Source organism: Lipotes vexillifer, unplaced genomic scaffold (genome assembly GCF_000442215.2).
Source record: "Lipotes vexillifer unplaced genomic scaffold, Lipotes_vexillifer_v1.1 scaffold543, whole genome shotgun sequence".
NCBI classification, from domain to species: Eukaryota; Metazoa; Chordata; class Mammalia; order Artiodactyla; family Lipotidae; genus Lipotes; species Lipotes vexillifer.
Window position 1 is genome coordinate 1,266,172 of NW_006799055.1, and position 23,629 is coordinate 1,289,800.

General features: G+C 43.7%; 1 protein-coding gene across 1 annotated transcript in view; it reads right to left on the minus strand.

Annotated features, from left to right (window-relative positions):
- The window catches only part of MTUS2 (microtubule associated scaffold protein 2), a 344,092-nt gene extending 320,835 nt beyond the window's left edge, over window positions 1-23,257 (minus strand). Inside the window, exons 1-2 of the mRNA XM_007471434.1 lie at window positions 21,029-23,257; window positions 15,853-16,093 (exon numbers count right to left, since the gene is read on the minus strand). Coding sequence (XP_007471496.1) covers window positions 15,853-16,093; window positions 21,029-23,239 — 2,452 coding nt within the window. The 5' untranslated portion in view covers window positions 23,240-23,257. The remainder of the gene's footprint in view (window positions 1-15,852; window positions 16,094-21,028) is intronic.
- Between the last annotated feature and the right edge of the window lie 372 nt (window positions 23,258-23,629).

The window sequence follows — 23,629 nt, forward strand, 5'->3', positions numbered from 1 at the left end:
TTTGTGGTACGCGGGCCTCTCACTGCTGTGGCCTCTCCCGTTGTGGAGCACAGGCTCCGGACGCACAGGCCCAGTGGCCATGGCTCACGGGCCCAGCCGCTCCGCGGCATGTGGGAATCTTCCCGGACCGGGGCACGAACCCGTTTCCCCTGCATCGGCAGGCGGACTCTCAACCACTGCGCCACCAGGGAAGCCCCAGACCCCGTGCTTTTGCTCACTTCATTACAGGTGTGTGTCTGTCCACAATCCGGGAATGATGATCAGGGGAAAAACTTAACTGAGATTGCTGGCTCACTGGCATTATTTAATATCCAGGCTGGAAAGGGAACTAGTGAAAGTTTTTTGTTTTGGTTTGGTTTTGTTAATGTTTCTGGAGTTGCAAAGAGATGGGTCTAAGGGTAAAAACAGAACACTGTGCTAAATGAGCAATAAATAATCTGCAAAACCAAATAAACCTATGTATGCAGTGTGTCTTTAATTGAGGCCCAAATCTTGAGTTTTACTTCCTTATAATTATCTAAAAAATTGAGACTAAGCATTTTTGCATTATTGGAGTATAATAACCGGGATCTGAGCATCTGTATTTGCATTTCTGTTTAGATCTTGTTATCTCACCTAAAGCGACTGGATTTAATCCAGAGATTCACAAATATCCAGTGACATATTTTCCACTGTATTAGAGTAACCCCCCCCCCCTAGGGAGAGTTGGCCTCTCTATACATAATTGGTCGGTGTATAAATTAGTCAAAGCCTTTGTGTAAGAGAAGGGAACTGGAAAGGGTCGGTGGGGGAGCAGGCATGAGAGAGTGCTACAAACAGAAGGACATTCGCAGCAGGGACAAGTAATGTAAATACTGCCAATGTCATACTTCTGCTGGACAGATCTGCTTATAAATAGAAGCTGTTTAAAAAGAGACGTCAAATACAGGTGACCTTGTACTAGCCCATCTTACAGAATTAGAAGTGTTAGTCAATTACTTTTAACTGACTCTAAACCTACCAATGCTTCTAAACTGCTGTGGGTAAACGTGAGGATGGAGAAAGTTCTTGGATCCTATTTGTATTTGTAGCTCTCGGGGAAATCATCAGAGGCTCAGAGCTCATCGAAAGGAACAATATCTTTAGGAGCAAATGCACTTGAATCATCTGTTTTCTGATAACTGGCTTTAGCACTGCAAATCAGAGGAAAAGCAAAGCACTTGCTCTCTTTGCTAAGGAAAGGACTCAGAAGATTCTGATGACATAGCACGTCCTTTCCATGGAGCGCATTTAAAGCACAGCTCTCACACTGCTTTTGCAATACTGACGGGACAACTATTTTACACTACTGAGCAGCACCCTAAGAGGTGCTGGTGACTAGATTTAAGTACAAAAGGAGACCGCCAGCTCGTGGTGGTGGACAGAACGCAGGCATTTTGTCCCTTTCTTACCAAAGATGCCTTAAAGTGAGAGTAATTCAATTTTAAGAGGTACAATTAATAATAACAGCTAATATTTATTGACTTCCTTCTGTTAAGCACTTTACCTATTTAAACCTAGAACGAGAGACAGGCAAGAGACAGGTACTTACCGAGCCAGATATTTCAACAGTTTCTGGAACAGAGACGGAGGCCCTCGACTGGCAGGCAGAGGAAAGCGCAGCCTGCAGCAGACGGGAGAGCAGCGCTGCCCTGGAAAAAGCAAGTGCTGACCTCCAACCGGACAGCCAGGGCCGCAGAGCCCCTGATCCCGGGAAGGAGGAGGGAGAGGCTGAAATGATGAGCGAGACACTATATAACCTCCACCCTACTGTCTCCCTCATCAGGTCCTGCAGTGTCCAGCAGCCAGGAATTTACCCCTACCTGGCCACCCCGTGCCAAGTCCCAGGGTTAGGGGAAACAGACTCCCAAAGAGTCCAAATGGACTTGGTCCATCCAACTCAATAGTAAGCATATGAATGATCACAAAGACTTCAAGAAAAGCTTGCCGGCATAACACAAACAACAAAAAAATTGAGAAAAACAAAGAGAAAATCTGCCCCTGAGCATATAGAGAGAATTCAGGAAACAAAAGCTATCTTTAGGATGGGAGGGAGACGCAAGAGGGAGAGGATATGGGGATATATGTATACGTATAGCTGATTCACTTTGTTATACAGCAGAAACTACACACTATTGTAAAGCAATTATACTCCAATAAAGATGTTAAAAAAAAAAAAAAGCTATCTTTAAAAAAATCTAATTAACCCTAGAGAAATTTGGGAAGATATGGCAACAATAAAAGAAAGTGCGGGGCTTCCCTGGTGGCTCAGCGGTTGAGAGTCTGCCTGCCGATGCAGGGGACACGGGTTCGTGACCCGGTCCGGGAAGATCCCACATGCCACGGAGTGGCTGGGCCCGTGAGCCATGGCTGCTGAGCCTGCGCGTCCGGAGCCTGTGCTCTGCAACGGGAGAGGCCACAACAGTGAGAGGCCTGTGTACTGGGGAAAAAAAAAAAAAAAAAAAAGAAAGTGCAATCTGCTCTGAAAAGATGCAATCAGAAACCAAGACGGCATCCTTGGAAATTAAAAATACCCAAACAACAATTCAAGAGAAGTGTTAGAAAATAAAGTCCAGTCATATGGTCTAAAATGAAAAAGGAAAGAATGAGGTAAGAGAAAACGTGAGAAAAACGAGACACAAGTAATCACTTTGGGAGATCCAAAAACCAAATAATAGAAATTCCAGGAAGACAGAGGAAACAGAGAATTAAAACACCAAGGATAGAGACGATTCTAAAGCTTCCAGAGAGAAACAAAAGCAGGTCTCCTACAAAAAAAAAAAAAAATATATATATATATAGTTAAGCAAAAAGAACAAAAAAATCACCAGCTATCCCTTTCACCCACAGATGACCAATCTTATGTCTCGTTATTTGTTCTTCTGTGTATGGACAATAAAATGCTATTTTCTAATTAGACTTTTCATTTAACAGTATATCCCGAACGTATTTTGTATGTCGGTTTACATATTTCTGCCGTATCTTGTAAAATGATACAAAGTATCTCCTTGCATGTACAGATAAAAGTGAGTGGTGGCCATTTAAGTTATTCCAACTTTTTCCTCTTATAAACAATGCTGTGATGAATCACCCTTTGCCTGTATCTTTGGCATATGACTGCTGATTTCCATAGGATAAATTTCCATAAGTGAGATTGGTGTGTCAAAGGGCATAAATAGAGTTCAGACTTTTTGTCATATCCAAACCCTTTCCAACATTTTCTCAGAAGCAGCCTCACAGCACAGAATAGTAAACACATTCTGCAGGCTGAGTCCATACAGCCAGCCAGGAACAACGTTATTTTAAAGTCTTCGGTTTCATCCCAAAGTTTTATACAGCCTTTTCAAAGTAACTCCATGTTATATATACATTAAAAGAGAGTTTTCCCTCCCAAGTTTTTAAGTGAAATCATAGCTTCAGGAAGATGTGCTGTATTTGTTCTTTAGCTTCCTGTAGACCTAAGAGTTGGCGCAATGCTTAGTATGCACTGGGGAGGTGTACCCCAGTATTAGAAGCTTGGTGTAGATGCTGAGGATGCTGAGAGGCTGAGGATTTCCCCTGGACAATGATGTGATCAGATGGTCAGATTGGCAGGTGGAGGGAGGCATCTGGAAGGCGCTGGGGTGGGAAGCTTGGGAAGTGGTTACTGGAAGATTGAAGGGGAGCTGTGCTGAGGCTGTGCTGAGGCTGTGCTGAGGCTGTGCTGAGGCTGTGCTGAGGCTGTGCTGAGGCTGTGCTGAGGCTGTGCTGAGGCTGTGCTGAGGCTGTGGAGTTGGAGCGATTGTGGTGGAAGTGGAGAGGGGGGATGGAAAGAGCGAGGTAGGGTGGCTACCCTTTGCCTACTGGTTATGAAGAACGAAGGATACTGAGGAATCTAGGATGATATGTATGTTTCTGTTTTAATCTGACAAATGATCAAGTGAAAATATTGTTCCTTCCCATCATGTTTTACCTTGACCAACAGAAAAGCTCCTTGGTCACTTAATGGTCAGTAACAGTGTTTGTATTACTTGTGGTGGTTGACTTAGCTGGTTTTGATATTCTGTTTCTGGAAGATGTCTCTGATACATATTTGGAACGAGGCAGTGCATAATATGTAGGTAAGTAACAAATAAATACAACCTGGCTCTTAATCTAGGCAAGTCCTTTCCATGGGTGACATGAACCCAAGGGGAAAGAACAACGAAGCATTTCGATTAAAGCCAGGCATAATGGGGCAGGAGAGGGTGGGAATTGGTTGTGAATTGAATGGACAGACCTCTAATCTCAGGTACACTGGTCTGATACACTAATACTTTTAAAGTATTTAAATTTTCAAAACTAAATTCAACCAAGCAACTCTTTCCTCAGTTCTCCCTGTTTACCATTACCAAATAGCCAGTTTTACTAATTTTTGACACTTCTTTAAAATGTATGAGATAAGCTCATTGGAAATCTGCTTTTAGTCCTAATCCTATTTTATTTTAAATAGAGCTTGGAGTTGGAGTTCTGGAAGCTTTCAGCTTCCCTTTGATTGGATTTGATTCTTGTGGGGTAGCCCCGCATTTACTTGTGCCTTTTTAATCTTCATTTTTATTTTCTCTTCTCTTCTGTTAACTTCTGGAGACAGAAAACAAGGCTCTAGCTTGATCCTGGAGTACTTGAAGCCTGACACTTGGAGGAGGAGCTACTTGTCCTGAGGCAGGCATAGGATCTTCATTCTTTATTTCCCTTTATTAAGAAATGTTTTCCCCTTGCTTTTTTTTTTTTTTTTAATTTATTTATTTACTTTTGGCTGCACTGGGTGTTCTTCGTTGCTGTGCACGGGCTTTCTCTAGTTGCGGCGAGCGGGAGCTACTCTTCGTCGCGGTGCGCGGGCTTCTCATTTCAGTGGCTTCCCTTGTTGCGGAGCACGGGTTCTAGGCGCGTGGGCTCAGTAGTTGCGGCATGTGGGCTCAGTAGTTGTGGCTCGCGTGCTCTAGAGCGCGAGCTCAGTAGTTGGGATGCTCGGGCTTAGTTGCTCCGCAGCATGTGGGATCTTCCCGGACTAGGGCTTGAACCCGTGTCCCCTGCGTTGGCAGGCAGATTCTTAACCACTGTGCCACCAGGGAAGTCCCTCCCCTTTCTTAATGTTGTCCCAAATTTTATTTTCAAAATTGCAAAAAGTAAATTGGATTTCCTCCAGTGATCACGCAAAAGATGATCCTGTGTCTCTCTGCTCTCTCCCCACCTCCCTTCCTTCTCTCCTTTTTTTCTTTCATGTTTTTGCTCTTTTGTTTTTTTCTTAGGGGGATACTGACTACCCACTTTTTACCAACACTATATGTACCCCTAAAGAAGGGTCAATCCCAGCTACTCAACCTTGTATGAGCTTCCCCATCACTAGCTATGTTTTTTGTTTTTGCTGAGATCCTTCAGGAAAAATTGTTGTCATACACAATATTTGTGTTTAGTTGTGCTTATCAGTTCAACTGTTGAAAATCAGCAGCTAATTCTTTGTAAACAGAATCTCTGTGTCTTGTCCCCAGGAATTACAGAGGAGACTATTCTAGAAAACGTAGATTATTGCTCAGATGATTCACATACTGATATATTGATAGCTACAAAAGAAGAACTTTTTATGCCCCTCTAATGTTTCCAAGAGTGTGGACAACTCAGCAGTTACTAAAGTGAAATTAAAAATATATATATAGATTTTAAATGTGCGCTCTGACCAACTTGAAAAGGTGTCAGAATTTTGTGAAAAAATATTTGGAAGTTATATTGTCCTTTGAGTGTCTCATCAAACTTAGTTGTCTGATATTTTGCTACTATTCATTCAGTGATGCATCTCTCTGGTATGGAGGGACTAAACATGTAATAAATGTAACATTTTAATAAATAAGGGAAGCAGTTTGCCCTGGTTAGGATGGTATATACTTATTATAAGGGTCTCTGGAGCCATTCTGTTTTCAGATTCATCCTCCAGTTATTTAATTCCTTAAAACCATAGACAAACATTGTATAAACTAGTAAATCTTTCTAAATATTGCCTTGTCGCAAAAACTTTCATTAATTATTTTCCAGATCAAGTGGAAATAATTAAATAAAATAACCCCACATTATTAAACAAAACAAAACAAAACTTCTAATTATCTGGACCATTCCCTGATGAAGCAGAAAGAGTTCCAGGTTCATCCTTGAGATCTGAGGCAGGCAAACTATTTGGTTTCCTTCAAGGCAACTCACAGGCAAACAGAGTTAGATGGTGTCTGTACTAGCACAGTTTTTATACTGATGAAAAGGACCTAAGTAAATACCAATGCAAAGGAGAGAAACATGTTTTGGGAAAAAACAGGGCAGTATGTTTCTGAGACATTATCAGTGTGTTGAGTATCAGCTGGACCCAAAGAGGGTGTCGTTCATCACCTGGTGGGAGGTCTAGGGAGAATAATGCATTGGAAACTGAAGATGGAAGAGGCTGGTGATATTTCTTTGATTTTTATGAGGTTCCAGAGGTGAGAGTTACAACCAGGCATTCCCTATTGTAGACATTTGCCAGTTTATGCCCTGATGTTGCAATGAATCTCCAGAAGGACTAAGCATGGGCAGGTGTTATTATTAAAGCTAATTAAATCACCCTGAGTTATGGCTTATCCTGGGCATTATCTAGCAGAATGATCATAATAAAGTCTGGAGAAAACAAATAGATGAGGCTTGGTTAAGGAATCAGTTCCACTGGTTTTTCTTTCACTTCAAAAAACAAGTCCTCCCCAAATACCAGAAATTATTAAGTTTCACTCGCTGTGCTTTGAATTTTAGTAGTAATGTGTAATTGCAGTCTGACCTGTGTTTATCGTGGAGAAGCAGGAACTGATTTTCTTGTCCCAAAAAAAAAAAAAAAAATATATATATATATATATATATATATATATATATATATTTCTCAGACTGGCACCAGGTTTCTTTAGAGCAACAGTGGAAGTCTGCATGTTTTGAAAGAAAATCATTTTCAACCTAGAAAATGATATTTGATCTAGTGAATGCAGACTAAAGGCTGTCTCAGAAAGGCAAAAACTCTGTGAGTTTGCTTTCCCTGAAGCCTCTCTTAGAAAATTACCAAGGATGTACTCCGGCAAAACGAACCAGGAAACACGTGGATCCACCCCAGGAGAAAGAACGAAGGGAAGTTCCAGAAGAACAACATCTAGCTGAGAAGGCAAACAGAAGCTGTAGGACTGAAAGTCCCAGAGGCAGGCACCAGGAGAAAGAAAAAGGCATCGTGAAACAGGAAGCCCAGGACACAGTGGATGTCCAGTAAATACATACTGCATGATTCCATCCCTCACTTCGGTTTGAGACTTTACCTGCCCAAACCACTCAATACTCTCCAACTTCTGAACCCCTGCTTTGAAATCATGTTTTTATATGGTTTTGGATTAAGGAAGGACAAGAACGTATAAAGATAAGGATACAGCCCCTTTCCATAGTATAGAAAAATCCGGGAAGACAAGCTTTGTGATGAGTGCTCACATACAAGGATAAATCAGACAGAAGTCTTGAGATTCCATATCAAACAGGTCAAAATGGCAAACCAAAAAAATCTAGATGATTCATCCTCATCCTTTACTATCACTTTAAAAAGCAAATAAATGGAGCAGCTAATTGTAAGGTCCGTCCCTTTCAGCTGTGTCCCATTAGAATCAGTCGTGGATTTTTGCCTGTAGAGTTGAGTTAGGGCTGCCATTACTCTTCCTTGCTTTTTATCCTTGAAGGATTTTCCCACAATCTATTCTGATGTGAACTTGACTCACAGGGTCGGGGGTTAGTCAAATCCACCCCCTAGAACCTATCTACTTCTCTGTATACCCTACCACCACCTTGCCTATCATTTAGGGTATCCTGCATCAGTCTCTTAAAAGGTCCCTGTCTCCATCCTTGTTACCCCACCCCACTCCTGTCCCTCAGGACCTCAATACACCTCAATCCATTCTCCAAACTTCAGTCTAACAGATATTTTTTTAAATGAAATGTGATCCTATCAGTCCCTTGCTTAATATCCTTTAATGGCACCATCTTGTTCTTAGGAGAAAAGGCCAATTCCTTAACACAGCTTACCACGTCATTACAATCTTCTGTCTTTTTTCTCATCCTTCTTTGACATCCTATGTTCCAGGCATACCGATCTTCACATGTAACACTCCCTCTGCCTGGAATACCCATCCACTCCCATCACCTCCTCATCTCTGACCCCCACACCTCAAATCCTTTGCTCCTTCATACCATACTTTACCTAAGAAACTTTCCTGGACCCCGACTTGGGGTTAGATCCCCTCCTATGTTCTTCTGAGCCCAGAAGACTTTGCCATCCCAGCACTAAGTCACACTGCATCGTAACTGCCTGTGGGATCTCTTCTATCTTGTTCATGGTTATATCCTCATGGTTGTATCCTCAGTGCTGAAACAACTTGACACATAGTAGGTGCTCTATATTCATTACATATACTAATAGTGTTTGTCCAAATAAATAGAAGGATAGTTGTTATGCCCGTGATGCACCCCAGGGCCACTGAAGCTGACTCTCTTGGGTCTGGGCCAAGGAAACAACATTTTTTTATAAGTTTCTGCAGGGCATTTTAGGCATGCTCAGTTGCAATGAAAGTAAGTCAAAGGTGGGATGGCTTTATTGGCTGAATGCACAATAAAAAAAAGAGTCACTGTCAATGTCCATTTCAACAGTATGTAGAAATGGGTGACATTGATAGATATACTAAGACAAACACCACTACAAACTTAATGGTTCCTCCGAAGCCTCCAAGATTCGTCCCAAGGTCATCCAGTGTTATTAAGACACCAAAGGAACCATAGTTATGCCATGTTCTCTTGGACCATCTCAGGAATTCATCAGTTTGTCTTATAGGGATGTTTTCCCACCTGATTTAAATTTTTCTTGGTAGATGCTATAGTTGTCGTGAAATTAAGTAAAAGTGTGATAAAAATAGTAACGTGGCACTTAAGCAATGCCAAAAAACTTGTTATCATTCTTTTTTTGAAATCAAAGTATAGTTGATTTACAATGTGATGTTAGTTTCCGGTGTACAGCAAAGTGATCCAGTTATACTTATATACACACACATATTTTTCATATTCTTTTTCATTATGGTTTATTACGGGATATTGAATATAGTTCCCTTCGCTATACAGTAGGACCTTGTTCTTTATATATATAGTAGTTTGTATCTGTTAATCCCAAACTCCTAATTTATCCCTCCCCCTGCCCCCTTTCCCCTTTGGTAACCATAAATTTGATTTCTATGTCTGTGAGTCTGTTTCTGTTTCGTAGATAAGTTCATTTGTGTCAGATTTTAGATTCCACATATAAGTGATATCACGGCGTTTGTCTTTCTCTGCCTGACTTACTGCTCTTAGTATGATCATCTCTAGGTCCATCCATGTTGCCGCAAATGGCATATTTCACTCTCTACTCTCATTCTTAACACAGGAATCAACACCTCACCCACTCTGTGTTTCTTCTCTTTCTCCCTTCCTTTGTCTTACAAGAATCAAGGCTCTGCTTCTGTTCCAAGGTTCACCCTCCACATGGGATTGCAATCTCACTGTCTGCCACCCACTTGGGCACCTTGTTCCAACGGTTAACACCACCATACCCTTCAGCCTCTCTCCCCAGGCCACTCCCTCTCGCTCACAATTCCAACTAAGTCCGACCTCTCACACAGGCTCTGAAAAGCAAAACAACACGCAGCCCTGCTTCCCCTGCAGCGAGCACCCAGGGCTCCCCTCCACCCACGCGTCTTTAGAAACAGCGGTCTATTCTCATTGCTTCCACTTCCTCACTTTTCATTCACCTCTCAGCCCTACTCAGACGTGACTTCCACCCCACGTTTTACTAAAATTGCTCATTCAGAACTAGGTCACCAACTGCTTCCTAATTTCCGATCCCAGCCTCTTTGCATTTCTCCTTGTCCCGTCTTCTGTGAGACAGACTTGACCATTTTCTACCTTGGAAGCTCCCCCTTCCTTAGACTCCAATGCTACATTTTCCCCATGGCCTCCACCCACCCACCCTGCGGTCTCCTGCCTCTTGCAGGCGTCTTTCTTCAGTTACTCCTTAAATGTGGACACAAAGTCCTCTTCTTGACCCCCTTCCTTACTCTGTCCTCCCTCTCCCGCCCTGACCCTGCTCATCCATTTGCACGGCTTCGACTCACATCTAGGTGGCAATGACTCCTACACTGACCTTCGGCTCCAACTTCTCTCCAGTCCCCATTTCTGCCCTTTGGAAATTTCTACCTGAATGTTCCCAAGGAACCTCAAACTCCGCATGTGTCCAGTGACTGACTGTCCATCACTCGCCCCACCCTACCAAGCATCCTCCAGTCCTCCCTACTGAGTAATCGGTCCCTGGGAGGGATCTGAATCGCCCAAACTGATGACCCCTTTCTCTGACAGATACACATTCTACCATTACCCCTTCTGGTAAACTCCTATTTATCCTGCAAAATTCAATTCAACTCACCTCATTTGGAAAATCTTTCCAGAGCCCCAACCTGACCGAGCTGAGTTGGAGAGCCCCCTCATGTGCATTCTGCATGTCTCTATCAAGTATGTCTCTCTTCCTGTTGTAATCACTGGTTTAACTCTCTGTGTCCCCACAAAGTGGGGATAATGCTCTCACCTCAGAATTCTTCCTTTAGAAATATTGAGTATATGCTTACAATTTGCTGAATTTCTGACATCATCATGACCACTCAGAGTTCTCCACAATCACTACTGTGCTTGTGCTTTAAAATTGTTCCAATCAAGCTTACCTGTTCTTCAATATATATTACATTAACTTAATAGCCTACATTTTAAAATTTGGCAGGATTCAACCTGCCTTTTGAAAAAAATTACCAAAGAGGTATGCTGAACTCTAAAATAAAATTTATTTTAATAAGCAGAATTCATAACAAAACTGAATATAAGTTGAGAAAAACTGTCTCAACTTACCTGATTGAACTTCTCTGGTTATTTATAGAATAAAGTATCTCTCATCTAGTCTTTAAAAAACTTCTATTCTGACACTTTATCCCTATCAAAAAATATTATAGTTCTTTCAGGGTGCACTGGCTGACACAAAAACGTCACGCTTTCAGCAACACTGGGTATAGTTATTTTCATGAAAACAAATTACATCCTGATATGTTGTATACAAGTTAACATTTTTTACATAATGTATTACATAATGCCATGAGAGATGTTTTTCAGAAAAAGGAACATAAAACATATATAAATCTACTAAAAAGGCAGTACAGAAAAGAACTATCTTTTTAACTCTTTAGATGTGAAGGCTCTAATAATGAACTGTTTTTATATACAATCTTAGGTTTCACTAGTACAGATTTTATGTCCACCTAAAGGGAGGTAACTGTCCTGCTGTTGTACTTTGAGTACTTAAGTAGCATCCTGAGTTTCATACCCAGGCCTGATGACAGTAAAACTTCATAGGCTTATGCGTGACTGTGGAGTCAGAAAACACTGTATACAAAAACACAGAAATTATCTAAGAAGTAAGGAAGTGCTTAGGTTTATTTATTTTTCAGCAGACAGAATCACATTAAGATCTGTAAGACTTTGGAACTTCCCTGCCAGTCCAGTGGTTAAGACTCCATGCTTCCACTGCAGGGGTCACGGGTTCGATCCCTGGTCGGGGAACTAAGATCCCACATGCTGCATGGCACGGCCAAAAAAACCAAAAAGATCTGTAAGACTTTAAGGGTCTTAGGAAAGAGTATTCATTTATAGCAAAGAAACTGTGTAAGAATATGCTTTGTGGGGTAGCGTACACTTATTGCACATCTGGTTCTTCTAAGCCACTTTAAAGCCATGATGCACGTAATGGTACTCACAGAGGCAACACAGGAGTGGAAACAACAGAATTCTTCCCAAAGTTTAAGTCACAGGTTTACTTGTCTATAGGAGACCTAAGTGTTTTCCTACCTAAGACCTGAAAAAAATACAGTGTATGCAGTTCACATATCAAACCAGATCTTAGGATTCAGAGTGAGGGACATCACCTGAGTTTGGAAATGTGAACGCTAAATTACAGCTGCAGCAATGAGGGCTGTTCCTACCTCCTGTTCTCATTGCTAGTGTGATGCTGCTCAGAGCCTCGAGTGCCCACGTAAAATAAAGATCTAAGAATAACCAAGGTAAGAGTGACAGAGAATTCCAATGTGCTGAATATGTGAGGCCAGGCACAAAATTAAACGCAAACTGCAAACAAAATACAACCATATACAGAAACATTTTAAAAGTATTCTTAAAGTAATAACAAAAAACCCCCAAACAACCATTATAGTCTGAAACTAAAAGAGCAAACACAAAAGAGGAAGTTTTCTCAGTAGCTACAACAAACAGCATCTGACGTCAACAATCTCTGATGAATATGTAAAAGCAACTTCACCCATAAAGATTTAATTGATATGGAAACTGCCATAAACAATTACAAAACGAAACAAAATATATAAAACTAATGTTTTCAGAAACTGTACAACAACCAGCACAGGAATGTGATCCTTTGGAGAAGGAAAACGAATGAGGTGAGCCTTATCACTGCCAATCTCACTGCCTGGAGGCACCATCCATGCCAGAGCCCAGGAGGGAGGAACTCAAAGAGAGTCTGTCCATCACAGTGAGCTGAAGACACAGAGATCAAAGTTTGGAGGGTCAGAGGCAGTGAGAAGGTGTGGGGCAAAGGGAAGGGAGATATGCAGACAAACTGTCCCCTTAGAGCGCGCTCTCAGCCCACCACTCGGAGAGGTCCTGTTTACACAAAACTCAGATCACACTGCCCCACTTCCAAAGCCTCCAATGGTCCTTCTCACTCAGACTAACAGTCACACCCTTATGACCTTCTTAGACCTTCTGCAAGTCCCCTCAATGCCAGCCACCCCTCCATTCTCCTCCGCAACCACTCTCCCCGCTACTTACTCCGCTCCAGCCTCCCTGGCCTTCCTGCCACCCCAGGGCCTTTGCACTGGCTCTTCCCTCCCTCCCATTCTTTGGGGACTGGCTTAAAGGTCATCATCGCTCAGGGAGGCCTTTTCCAGCCATCCTATTTAAAACTGGAATCTCCCTCCTTCTTGTCCCAAATCCCAAATTCCCCCTTCTCTAATGTTTCATTTTCTTCAATACTAGTGATTTCTCTCAATAGACCGTGTGCTTTATGTATTCACTAAAAAAAAAAAAAAAAAAAAAAAAAAAAAAAAAAAAAAAAGAAAAAAGAAAAAAGTTTGCCTACCCCCATCCTAAAATTCTAAAACGGGGGGCAAGGATTTTTGCCTGTTGTCACTGCTTTATGCCCACACCTAGAACAATGCTGACATGCAACAGCCCCACAGTACTAATTGTTGAATGAGTGACTGAGCACATAATTGACCTGTAGCAGCTAGGTAACAGCAGGTAGATGCATCATAATATACATATACCATGGGAACCATTAAAAAGTCATTTGATTTTGTATAGAAGGGCTTACCAAGGAAACAACTAGTCATTAAGACCATCAGTTATTACCTGAGTAAATGACAAGTCACAAAATGACAAACAGGTAAAAAAAAAAAAGTTCCCTTCCTCTAATAATAAAAGAAATGCAATAATAATAATAGGAGGAGGAGTAATAATAATGGTAATACTCAATACTGGCAAGGGTGTGGCAAAGAGAAGCACCTTCAAGAAACTCTAGTGTGGGGCTTCCCTGGAGGCGCAGCGGTTGAGAGTCCGCCTGCCGATGCAGGGGACGCGGGTTCGCACCCCGGTCCGGGAAGATCCCACATGCCGCGGAGCGGCTGGGCCCGTGAGCCATGGCCGCTGAGCCTGCGCGTCCGGAGCCTGTTGCTCCGCAACGGGAGAGGCCACAACGGTGAGAGGCCCGCGTACCGCAAACAAAAAAGAAAAGAAACTCTAGTGTGAAAATAATTACTACGTATTTTCTAGAAAATAAGTCAGTCTTAAAAAATGTTTGGATATGTATTTATCCAATAATTAAACTTCAAATAATCTATTCTGAGAAAACAACATGAAAGAAGACAAATAAGTACAAAGGTTCAAATTGCAACATTACTGAAGATCGTGTAGAGTAAGCAGAACCCAACTGCCATGAATAATAACTTCTGACGTTATTCCCCGTGCATTCTCCCCACTTCCTCAGAGGCTGCCCCTGAAGCACCTCTGTCCCACCCATATAGCACTCTCTGGTTGCAATTTCTCAAAACACTGTGCTTCTTGCCTTCCTGACACTTATCACAATTTCCAATTATGCATCTATCTTTTTATTGTCTATTTCACCCATTAGACTAAGTTGCACAAAGGCAGGATAGGAGTTCTCTGTTCACTGCTGCAGTCCTCAAGTTACACCTTCTGGAACCTGACAAGTATCCAGAATTTGTTAAATCAATGAATAAATGAACAAAACAGAATCTTACGTGGCCAGTAAAATATTTCTGAAACATTGATGGCATAGGAAATGCCTTCAATATGATATTACTAGGAAAAAACAAAATTCACGTCCAGTATTAACTATTTAAAAATGCATAGAAAGAAACACACGGGAAGAAAAATTTCCATAATATTAACTCTGGGCTGGATGCTAAAAATATAAGTACAATTACTTTCTTCTTCATATCTTTCTATATTCAAATTTTTTGACAAGGGGTATATATTATTTCTATAATAAAATAAGACATAAAACCTAGAGGAAACCACATGAGCAGAAGAAGGGATGGAGAGAGGAAAACAGAGAAGTGCAGAGAGCATCAGGAGAGGACACGGGCCAGCCACTGCAGAGCAGGAGAATGGGGCTGGGATGGGGCGCTCAAGACGTGTGAACAGCTGAAAAGAGAGATACGGTCACTGCTGTACTGCAGAAAGGTCTCCCTGACACACTACAGCCCGGAGGCCAAACCCCGCCCGCTACAGGTATACCTCATTTTACCGCACTTCGCAGGTACTGCGTTTTTTACAAATTGAAGGTTTGAGGCAACCCTGCCTCCAGCGAGTCTGTCGGCACCATTTTTCCAACAGCATTTGCTCACATTGTGTTGCTGGTGTCACATTTTGGTAATTCTCACGATATTTCAAACTTTTAAATTATTATTATGCTTGTTATACCGATCTGTGATCAGTCATCTCTAATGTTACTACCACGACTTGCTGAAGGCTCAGATGATGGTTAGGATTTTTTATAAATAAAGTATTTTTTAATTAAGGTAGATACATTGTTTTTGTAGACATAATGCTATGGCACACTTAACAGACTCCAGTATAGCGTGAACATAACTTTTACATGCGCTGGGAAACCAAAAACTCGTATGACTCTCTTTATTGCAATATTTGCTCCACTGCAGTGGTCTGGAACCGGAACTGCAGGCACACCCAAGATGTGCCTGTATCTGCTTTTGTAAAATAAGTTGTGTTGAAACACAGCTGCACCCACGCATTCATGGACTGTCTATGGCTACTTTCATGCTAAGTAATTACAATATGGACCATTATGGCCCAGAAGGCCTAAAATATTTACTATCTGGCCCTTTCTGAACCCTAGTCTATAGGATGTATCAGAGAAACTCCATGTATAGGAGAAACTACAAGAAATGAGGTGGTGGTCACAAGGGCCATCGTTTTGAGGGTGACATGGAGAATGACAGTTGCAGACAGATGAGTCTTGACAAATGTCTGTATCTACAATCAGATGGAAGAACAGAAAAAAGGCTCTTTTAAAGAAGGAGAGGCATTCATACCTTAGACAGTTACCATCATTTTATGCGATTACTATTTAAAAGTACAGCAGGAAAAAGCAGTCCCTGTGGCACTGGTTACCTGCAGGGTCGGAACTGTAGAGGCTGGCAGCTGCCGCTATGGTTCCTGGTGGGTGAATGGCACTCGCTGAAGACCTCTGGCTCGCGATCAGGATCCTGCTCTTGGCAGACGGTAAACGTGACATTGCACCCAATCCCAACTGGGGCTTAAGGAGCATGGCCGATCGATAGAAAGTTGGAGGAACTTCGTAGTGAGTATAGGAAGGAGGACAAAATTCTTCTTTTCCAGGGCGTTCTGTAACCTATGATAAATGACAAGAAGCTCAATCAGAGAACCGCACACCACAGGGTGAGTGCTGAACCTGGTCCGGAGACCAAGGCTCCAACAGTGACCACTCTGGAACCACTTTGCTGCTCCGTCACCCATCTCTTACCTTCTCTGGGCCCAATGTCTTCATCTCTAAGTTGACAACAACTAGATGAACCCTTAGGTCTATGCTGGTTTTAATACTCTATGAATCTACATTTCGCTGGGAGGAAAAAGAACTCCCTCCATCAGATTTTTAAATTTGATCACTACAAAATCATTGGAATTTGTGAACTAGTTAATCTATAAACGAGAAATGTCAATGACGCAAGGAAAGAATTTAGCAAATGTTCACAGAACTATGACAGTCTCGTTATCCCTAAGGAGAAAAGGCACAGTTTTCCTGGTGACCTAGTCTTACGATAAGCTGATGAACCTTATCAATTTATGTTAAGTATTAGGCTACTTAGGAAATAAAATATGCATTGTTAATGAGGGGGAAAAGGTTATTTGGAAGAATAGAGAAGTTAATGGAAAGATGTGTTTTCAGGCTTCTACATTCTTTTGACATAATTAAAAATGAGAGACTGTGAATTACCTCGGATTGTCTTCCCTAGTAAGGTGTTGCCTCCAGGAATGTCTGAGCAAGTTTCACTAGAATGGAAGTTTGGGGGCAGAGAGTCCTGCTGACTGCTGAATTCATAGCACCTAGAACAATGTCTAGCACAGAGCTGAAATCAACAAACATCTATTAAATAAAGGAATCATGTTTCAATCTTTCCTGAATCTAACAACAAAACATCATGTTACTGTTGCCTGTGATTAACAGTCTGGATTAGAATACAATTGATGGCTACCTTTTATATATGCAATTCTGTACTCACAAAGCCTGTTCATAGTATCAGTGTTTCTTCATGTTAAAAGTAAAAAAAAAAAAAAAAAAAAAAAAAAAAAAAAAAAAAAAAATTTTTTTTCTTTTTTGTTAAAAAAAAAAAAAAAAAAAAAAAAAAAAAAAAAAGACAACAAAATAATCTTATTTCCTTTAAGTTAAAAAAAGGGTGCCAGAGGCTATGTATGAAAAGACATAGATGTCAACTAACTCTGCTCTAAATCATAATACATCTTACGTGTCAAACCTCTATGCAGGAATCACAGGCATTTAACAATATTCTTTAATAGGGGCTATAAAGCTTTGATCCAGGCCGTTGAAGAGATAAACCCTTAATTTAATACTCTTTTACTGTTGAAATAGATATGAAGTTCTCCTTAAATTGACGTTATTGAAACAAAAGATGAGGCCTTTAAAGTTTTATCATAATCACATTGTAAAATATGCATGATTGCTATAGTACGTAGATGGAATTCAGGCCCCAGCAAATTATATTCCTGTGAAAGAACATTCTACATCTGCTCTCTGATAAAATTTTTACCATTTTCTACTTACTCTCTTACTGTCAATCTTTGGTTTTTCTATTATACTCATATTTGCTCAATTTTTTTTATTTTAGCGTCTAAGTGTTTGGTGTCACTGCTCATTGCTTTTAGCAGGTGCTCCCATGAAGAAATTATTATCATTTCTAACCTACATCTGTCAGGATTTTAGGATTGCAATGTCTTATCTCAGTAATTATTCTGTTCTTTCAAACTGTATAGGTTTCAGGGGTCAAAATCCATCATTCCATCATTTGAAAACGACCTTAACAATTTCAGGAACCTCAATGCCTGCCATTTTGTTGGGTAATTTGTCTCTGGTAAGATAAAAAATTCTTTGAAAAGGTGAAAAGTACTCCTTAGATGCCTAATCTACGCATTTTTAATAAAACAAGAGAGTCTACAAAAAGCTTCACACTCTTTTCTTTCATCTTTATTGACAGAACACAGCAGGTATCACCGTACAGTCATAAACACAGTGAGATTAACCCCAAATGGGTTTTTTCCCTCTTTCTCTAATGCAGTAGTTTTAGAGAAATAATTCTGAAACTAAAGAATCCTTGTGATTTCAAACAAACTCCTAAAATCCATCGGGGCACACACCACAAGCAACTAAGTTCTTACTGGGCTGTACCTCTTCCCATCTGCCCTGCCCTGTTCTCAGGGGACAGCGGGCTGGGGAGATAATGGGGCAAATGCAGAGGCTTCACTAAGAAGCTACCACAAGGAGAGGGCTCGTGACAGCTCACTTTGTCAACGTGATAGGCCACGTCACCCAGATATGTGGTTAAAGATTATCCTAGATGTTTCTCTAGTGCTGTTTTTCAGATGAGATCAACATTTAATTCAGTAGACCTTGAATAAAGCAGATTACTCTTCATCATGTGGGTGGGCCTCGTCCAATCAGTTGAAGGCCTTAACAGAAAAAGACCTCCCTTAAAGAAGAGGGAAATCTCCCAGCAGACGGCTTTTGAATTTAAACTGCAGCATCAACTCTTCCCTAGGTCTCCAGCCTGCCAGCCCACCCTGCATACTTTGGACTTGCCAGTCTCCACAACTGCACGCACCAATTCCTTAAAGTCTCAACAGACAGAAAGATACATACATATACATACCTGTATGTACAATCTGTTTCTCTGGAGAGCTCTGACAGGCACAGTGTCCTACAGTGATGAGGTGGTACCAGGGAGGAGCAGCAGGGTTCAGCCCTAATCACACACCTGTATGCTGTAAGCACACAAGCTCACCGGGTCCTCTGACTCTTGCTCCCTTCCCCCCACTTACACCAGTAATTAAAACGATTCCCGGGCTTCCCTGGTGGCACAGTGGTTGAGAATCCGCCTGCCGATGCAGGGGACACGGGTTCGAGCCCTGATCTGGGAGGATCCCACATGCCGCGGAGCAACTAGGCCCGTGAGCCACAGCTACTGAGCCTGCGCGTCTGGAGCCCATGCTCCGCAACAAGAGAGGCCACGATAGTGAGAGGCCACGATAGTGAGAGGCCTGCGCACCGCGATGAAGAGTGGCCCCCGCTCGCCGCAACTAGAGAAAGCCCTCGCACAGAAACGAAGACCCAACACAGCCCAAAATTAATTAATTAATTAATTAATTTTAAAAAAAATAAAAAGGATTCCCCCAAGAAGTCAATAGGAGGGAGTGTCCCAGAGGCCTCAGGATAGCTGAGAGCAGAAAGCAGTCTAAACAAGTCAGCATATTTTATCCTCCTGGCATGACTAGACCCACGATGACCTTCAGAGCCACTTCTGGGGGCTGAACACAGGAGGGGGACTCTCTGGGGTACACCAAGTCACAGCTACAGGAGCAAAGGGCAAAGGCCAGCCCATTCTCCACTTGTGATTAGAGACTACCGCAGAAATGAGCCCAGCACAACCCCTGGGGCTTCTCTGCTCTATCCTGTAGCCTGAGGAAAGGACCTGGGCCTCGAATGCTCTGATTACAGCAGGAAATGGTCCTCAGAGTGGCTGGTGCACAGTGGCACTGCTGTCCCCACACCAACGGGGTCTCCCCAAATCCCTCAGCACTACTAAAGCCGCACAAACACTCATACTATCCCACTTCCTGAAGACTTGGGGTGGCTTCTACAGGATTAAGAATAGAGAATATCTGGGGGGGATGTGCATCTATTATAGACATTACTGTATATTTTATGGAGAGAGTGGGAGCAACAAAGAAAGGAAACATACATAAAAAAATTAAGAAGGGTCAAAGAGATAGAACAGTAACAGGATTTTTGCCTACATCTCCAAATAGAGTTTCTTTCACAATTGTGTTTTGCAGAGAAAAATCTAGGGTATCTTTTTGTTTGGGGGGGTGGGGGTGGGGAGGGTACAAAATTACTTTATTTAACGAACTGTTACACATGAAAGTCTCCAATGAAGTGATTACTGAACAGAGACCTAAAGAACGTGAAGGAGAAAGACATTCAGATATCTGGGAGAAGAATATTCTGAGCAGAGGGAAGTGCAAAGGCCCTGAGGCAGCAGAGGGAGACAGAGAGTGAAGGAAGGAGAGGTGGTCGGGAAGTAAAGGAGCCAGATCGAGTGCATCCTAACAGCTGAGCATCCTATAGGCTCCAGCCCGTGTTCTGAGTGGCCTGAGCAGACGTGGAGGGTGTCAGGGAGAGAAACGATCTGATGCTGCTTTCCTCTTAATTGATCACTGGCTGCCATGAGACTGCATCCAGACAAAACCTTCCTTCTGAGCTCTGGGAGCACAACTCGCCATAGCACCCCAGTACTGAGAGGGGCCACAGAGTGAGGAAACTGGGTGGGTGTGGGTGAGCATCTCAGTGCTGTCCTTGTTTTGCTGCCTTGGATGAGTGACTCAGAGCTCTCCAAGTCTGCTTCCTCATCTGAACAATGATAAGAACCACAATCCCACCCTCCAGAGAATCACTGCAAGGATTAGTGAAGACCAGCAAAGATTAAATGTGATGTTATGTGGGCCCAATGCATAGCAGACACTCAACTAAATGTTAGTTGTAATTACTGTTTTGACTTAAAACAGAGCCCATGCCTAACACATTATTTCCTACTCACTGTGCTCTTGGCATGGACGAATACAAGATTCTCCCAGAAGGGAAATACTCCCCCTCACAGGATGAAGTCTGACTAATTTGAACAATATATTTATTTTGGATTTTTTTCCATTGACCTAGAAGAATTATGCTCCCTTATTTAAACAAGGAAGCCGGTTTGAATGCACACCTATCTAACTTTTGTGCATTATGTCAGGTAGAATTTAAATGACTCTCTTCAGACGTGAGCTCCATCTCATCTGATCATCAAACTCTTCTCATCGAAAGTGTCCATGTGCCTACGACCTCCTCTAGCTAAAACCGTCCATTTCTGTACAAGAGCATCCATCAGAATCTGCAATTTGCTAAGAGAGGAAATTCTGTTTTCACCATTCATAGAAAATACACAACCGACTTTAGGACGTTCAACTTATAGACTGTATCACAGTGACATTCTCTTACCTCCTGTAAAAACTTTTCACTCATCTGACTGAAGGGGTGTCCCGGGGGCTTGATCCCAGACACCACCAGTCCGGAGCTGAACACCCGGGGTCTCTGCAGGTCTGGCTTGAACTTGTCGTAGAGACCGGCGGCCGGCTTCAGGTCTCCACCTGCCGCCTTCTCCTCTTTGGGGAGAGGCATGTTACACGAGGGCGGGGCATAAGGTAGCCCCACGGGAACCAGAGACGCATCCACCTGGCCGAGGGCCTGAGGGCTCCTCCGGATGTAGGTGATGATCTTGGGCCTCACGTGCTTGGGCTTGGGCATAACGAGGGGCCGGGGATCCGCCCTTTCTTCCGTCTTTTCAACCTGGGGGCCCTCTGTTCCCTCCTGTGAGGTGGGTGTGTCCTCGGGACGGGTGAGGCCAGGCTTGGGGATCCCACCAGGGCAGGGGTTCTTGTCAGGCACTTTCAGGGAAGCGTGTGACAACCTGGAGCTGTGGGCAGAAGGCGGGGCGGCCGGGGGGACCCCCGCGTCCCCATTCAAGGCGCCCAAGTCCAGAAAACGGCTGCTGGGTTGCACGGGCTGGCAGGCCACATTCACGGTTGTCTCTGGGTGGAGGGGCGCTGGGACTCCGGGAAGAGAATCTGCCCTTGCTTGGGGGGTGCTTTCAGTCTTCACTGCAGTCTCTAGACGGTTCCTAGTCTCAGCAACAGATGTAGCGATCTCTGTGCTTTCCCCAGCTTCTGAGCTGCTGCTTGGAGGGTCGGGGGGCTCAGGGACCCCAGTTCCGCTCTCTCCAACAGAACGATCTGAATTAAAAACCGTAGCGCCGTCGCCGTTCCCACCGCCCAGAACCCCTCTCTCCTCACTGGCACCTGAGGGCCTGCTGTCAGTCAGATGACCAGGAACAAAAGCGACGTGACCATCCCTGGGTGAAACACTGCTGGATGGGGCTTCACCCGGTTTCCTAGCTGCACTTGGTGAACTTCTGCCCACGGGCTGATGCTCAGCAGCTCCCAAGGAAGCGGGGCTCAGCTTGGGGGTGGTCTGGAGAGACCCCTCTTCACCCCTCTTTTCCTGCTCGCCCCTGCCTCTTCCCATACCCGGCGGGTGGGGACCGCTGTGTGCCGCAGCCAAGGCTTCTTGCTGTGCTCCCTCTGTACGCGGCTCCTTTCTCCCTAGGGATGACACGCCATCCTCCTGAGGACATCCCAGCCCCTCCGCCTGGGTGGACTGGAACTCCTGCACGGCCCTGAGCTGGACAAGTTTCAGCTCCATCTTGGGCTCGGGCTTTCCCTGACCTGACTGTGCTTCTGGCTTCCTCAGGATGTCTTTCGAGGCTGGAGAGGAACTGGGAGTGCACTCTGGGTGGGCGGAAGGCTCTGTGCTCTGGGTGCTAACTTTGGGTACCTGTCCCCCATCCGGCTGGGTCTCTAAGGGGGTGGTCTCCTTGATTACTGAGGTAGATGGTTTAGGATGGCGTGAGCTCTTTCCCCCTGAGGTCCCATCAGCTGGAAGACAAGCCAGCCCTGGAGAAGGGGCTGCCCCCATCTTCTGCGGCCCCTCCCCACCACTGGGTACCGGACAGGGGGCTTCTGGGGACCCCAGCACTGCAGGCTGTGGAAGCGGCCAGGCCAGGCCCCCAGCCCACTCCTTGGTAAGCATGTCCACTGCTACAGCAGAGCTGCCGGCTCTCTCCAGAGAACGCCTCCTCAATTCCGCATTGTCAAGGGTCTTGGCCAACTTATCCTTGGGAACATGCCGGGGAACGTCAACCTCCCTCTGAGCCGAAACCTCTGGGCTGGCCTCACCTGTGACAGTCCTCCAACTTGGTTGACATTGTCCCTGAAGACCCCGAGGGGCCTGCACGGGATCTGTGCCTCTTTCCACCATGGGCTCTTCATTCCGTTCTCTCTGAGCCATCGGAGAAAATTTAAAATCCTTCAGGCTGGCAGGGCCAACCTGAGATGCCTTCGAAAAGCCCTGAAGGGGGTGAAACTCCTTCTGGACACGGGTACTACTTTCTGGCCCGCTTGAATTTGCATTTCCAATTTCATCTGTCAGGGCACACGTCACAGGCTCATCAGGAGAGGAGCTGACCTCCAACATGACGGGGTTGGCATTGGTGTCTCCCAGACTTAGGACGCTCTCATTGTTGTTTTTCACTCCATTTCTGTTGTCCCGTAACTCAGTGTAACATGATTTCTTAGGAGCCACTGGGACACTCATTTTCCAGCCTTCAGTGGGGGCTGCCTGCCATGCAGTCCTCCTTAATGGAAAGGGGCTTCCTTCAAGCTGCTACCTGGTGAACAGGGAATTCTCAAGCTGCTTGTTGCCCCCTGACAGCATCACTGGGCGATCCTGTCTTCATCATTTTCAGAGCAGTTTTAAAACTGGGCATTGTCTCGATACACAGCAGGATGACTTATCTGTTAGGTTCCAGCTGAACGAGAGCCAATTAGCCCATGAGACCTAGAGAGAAATAAAAAGAAAAGCGCGCTAGATTGACAGATATAGAGTCTCGGGAGAAAAAAGAAGCATATGGTAAACACAGATTTATTCATCACTTTCCTACTCTTACTTCATTCACTCAATCCAGGTACTATTTCTCAAAAGCCT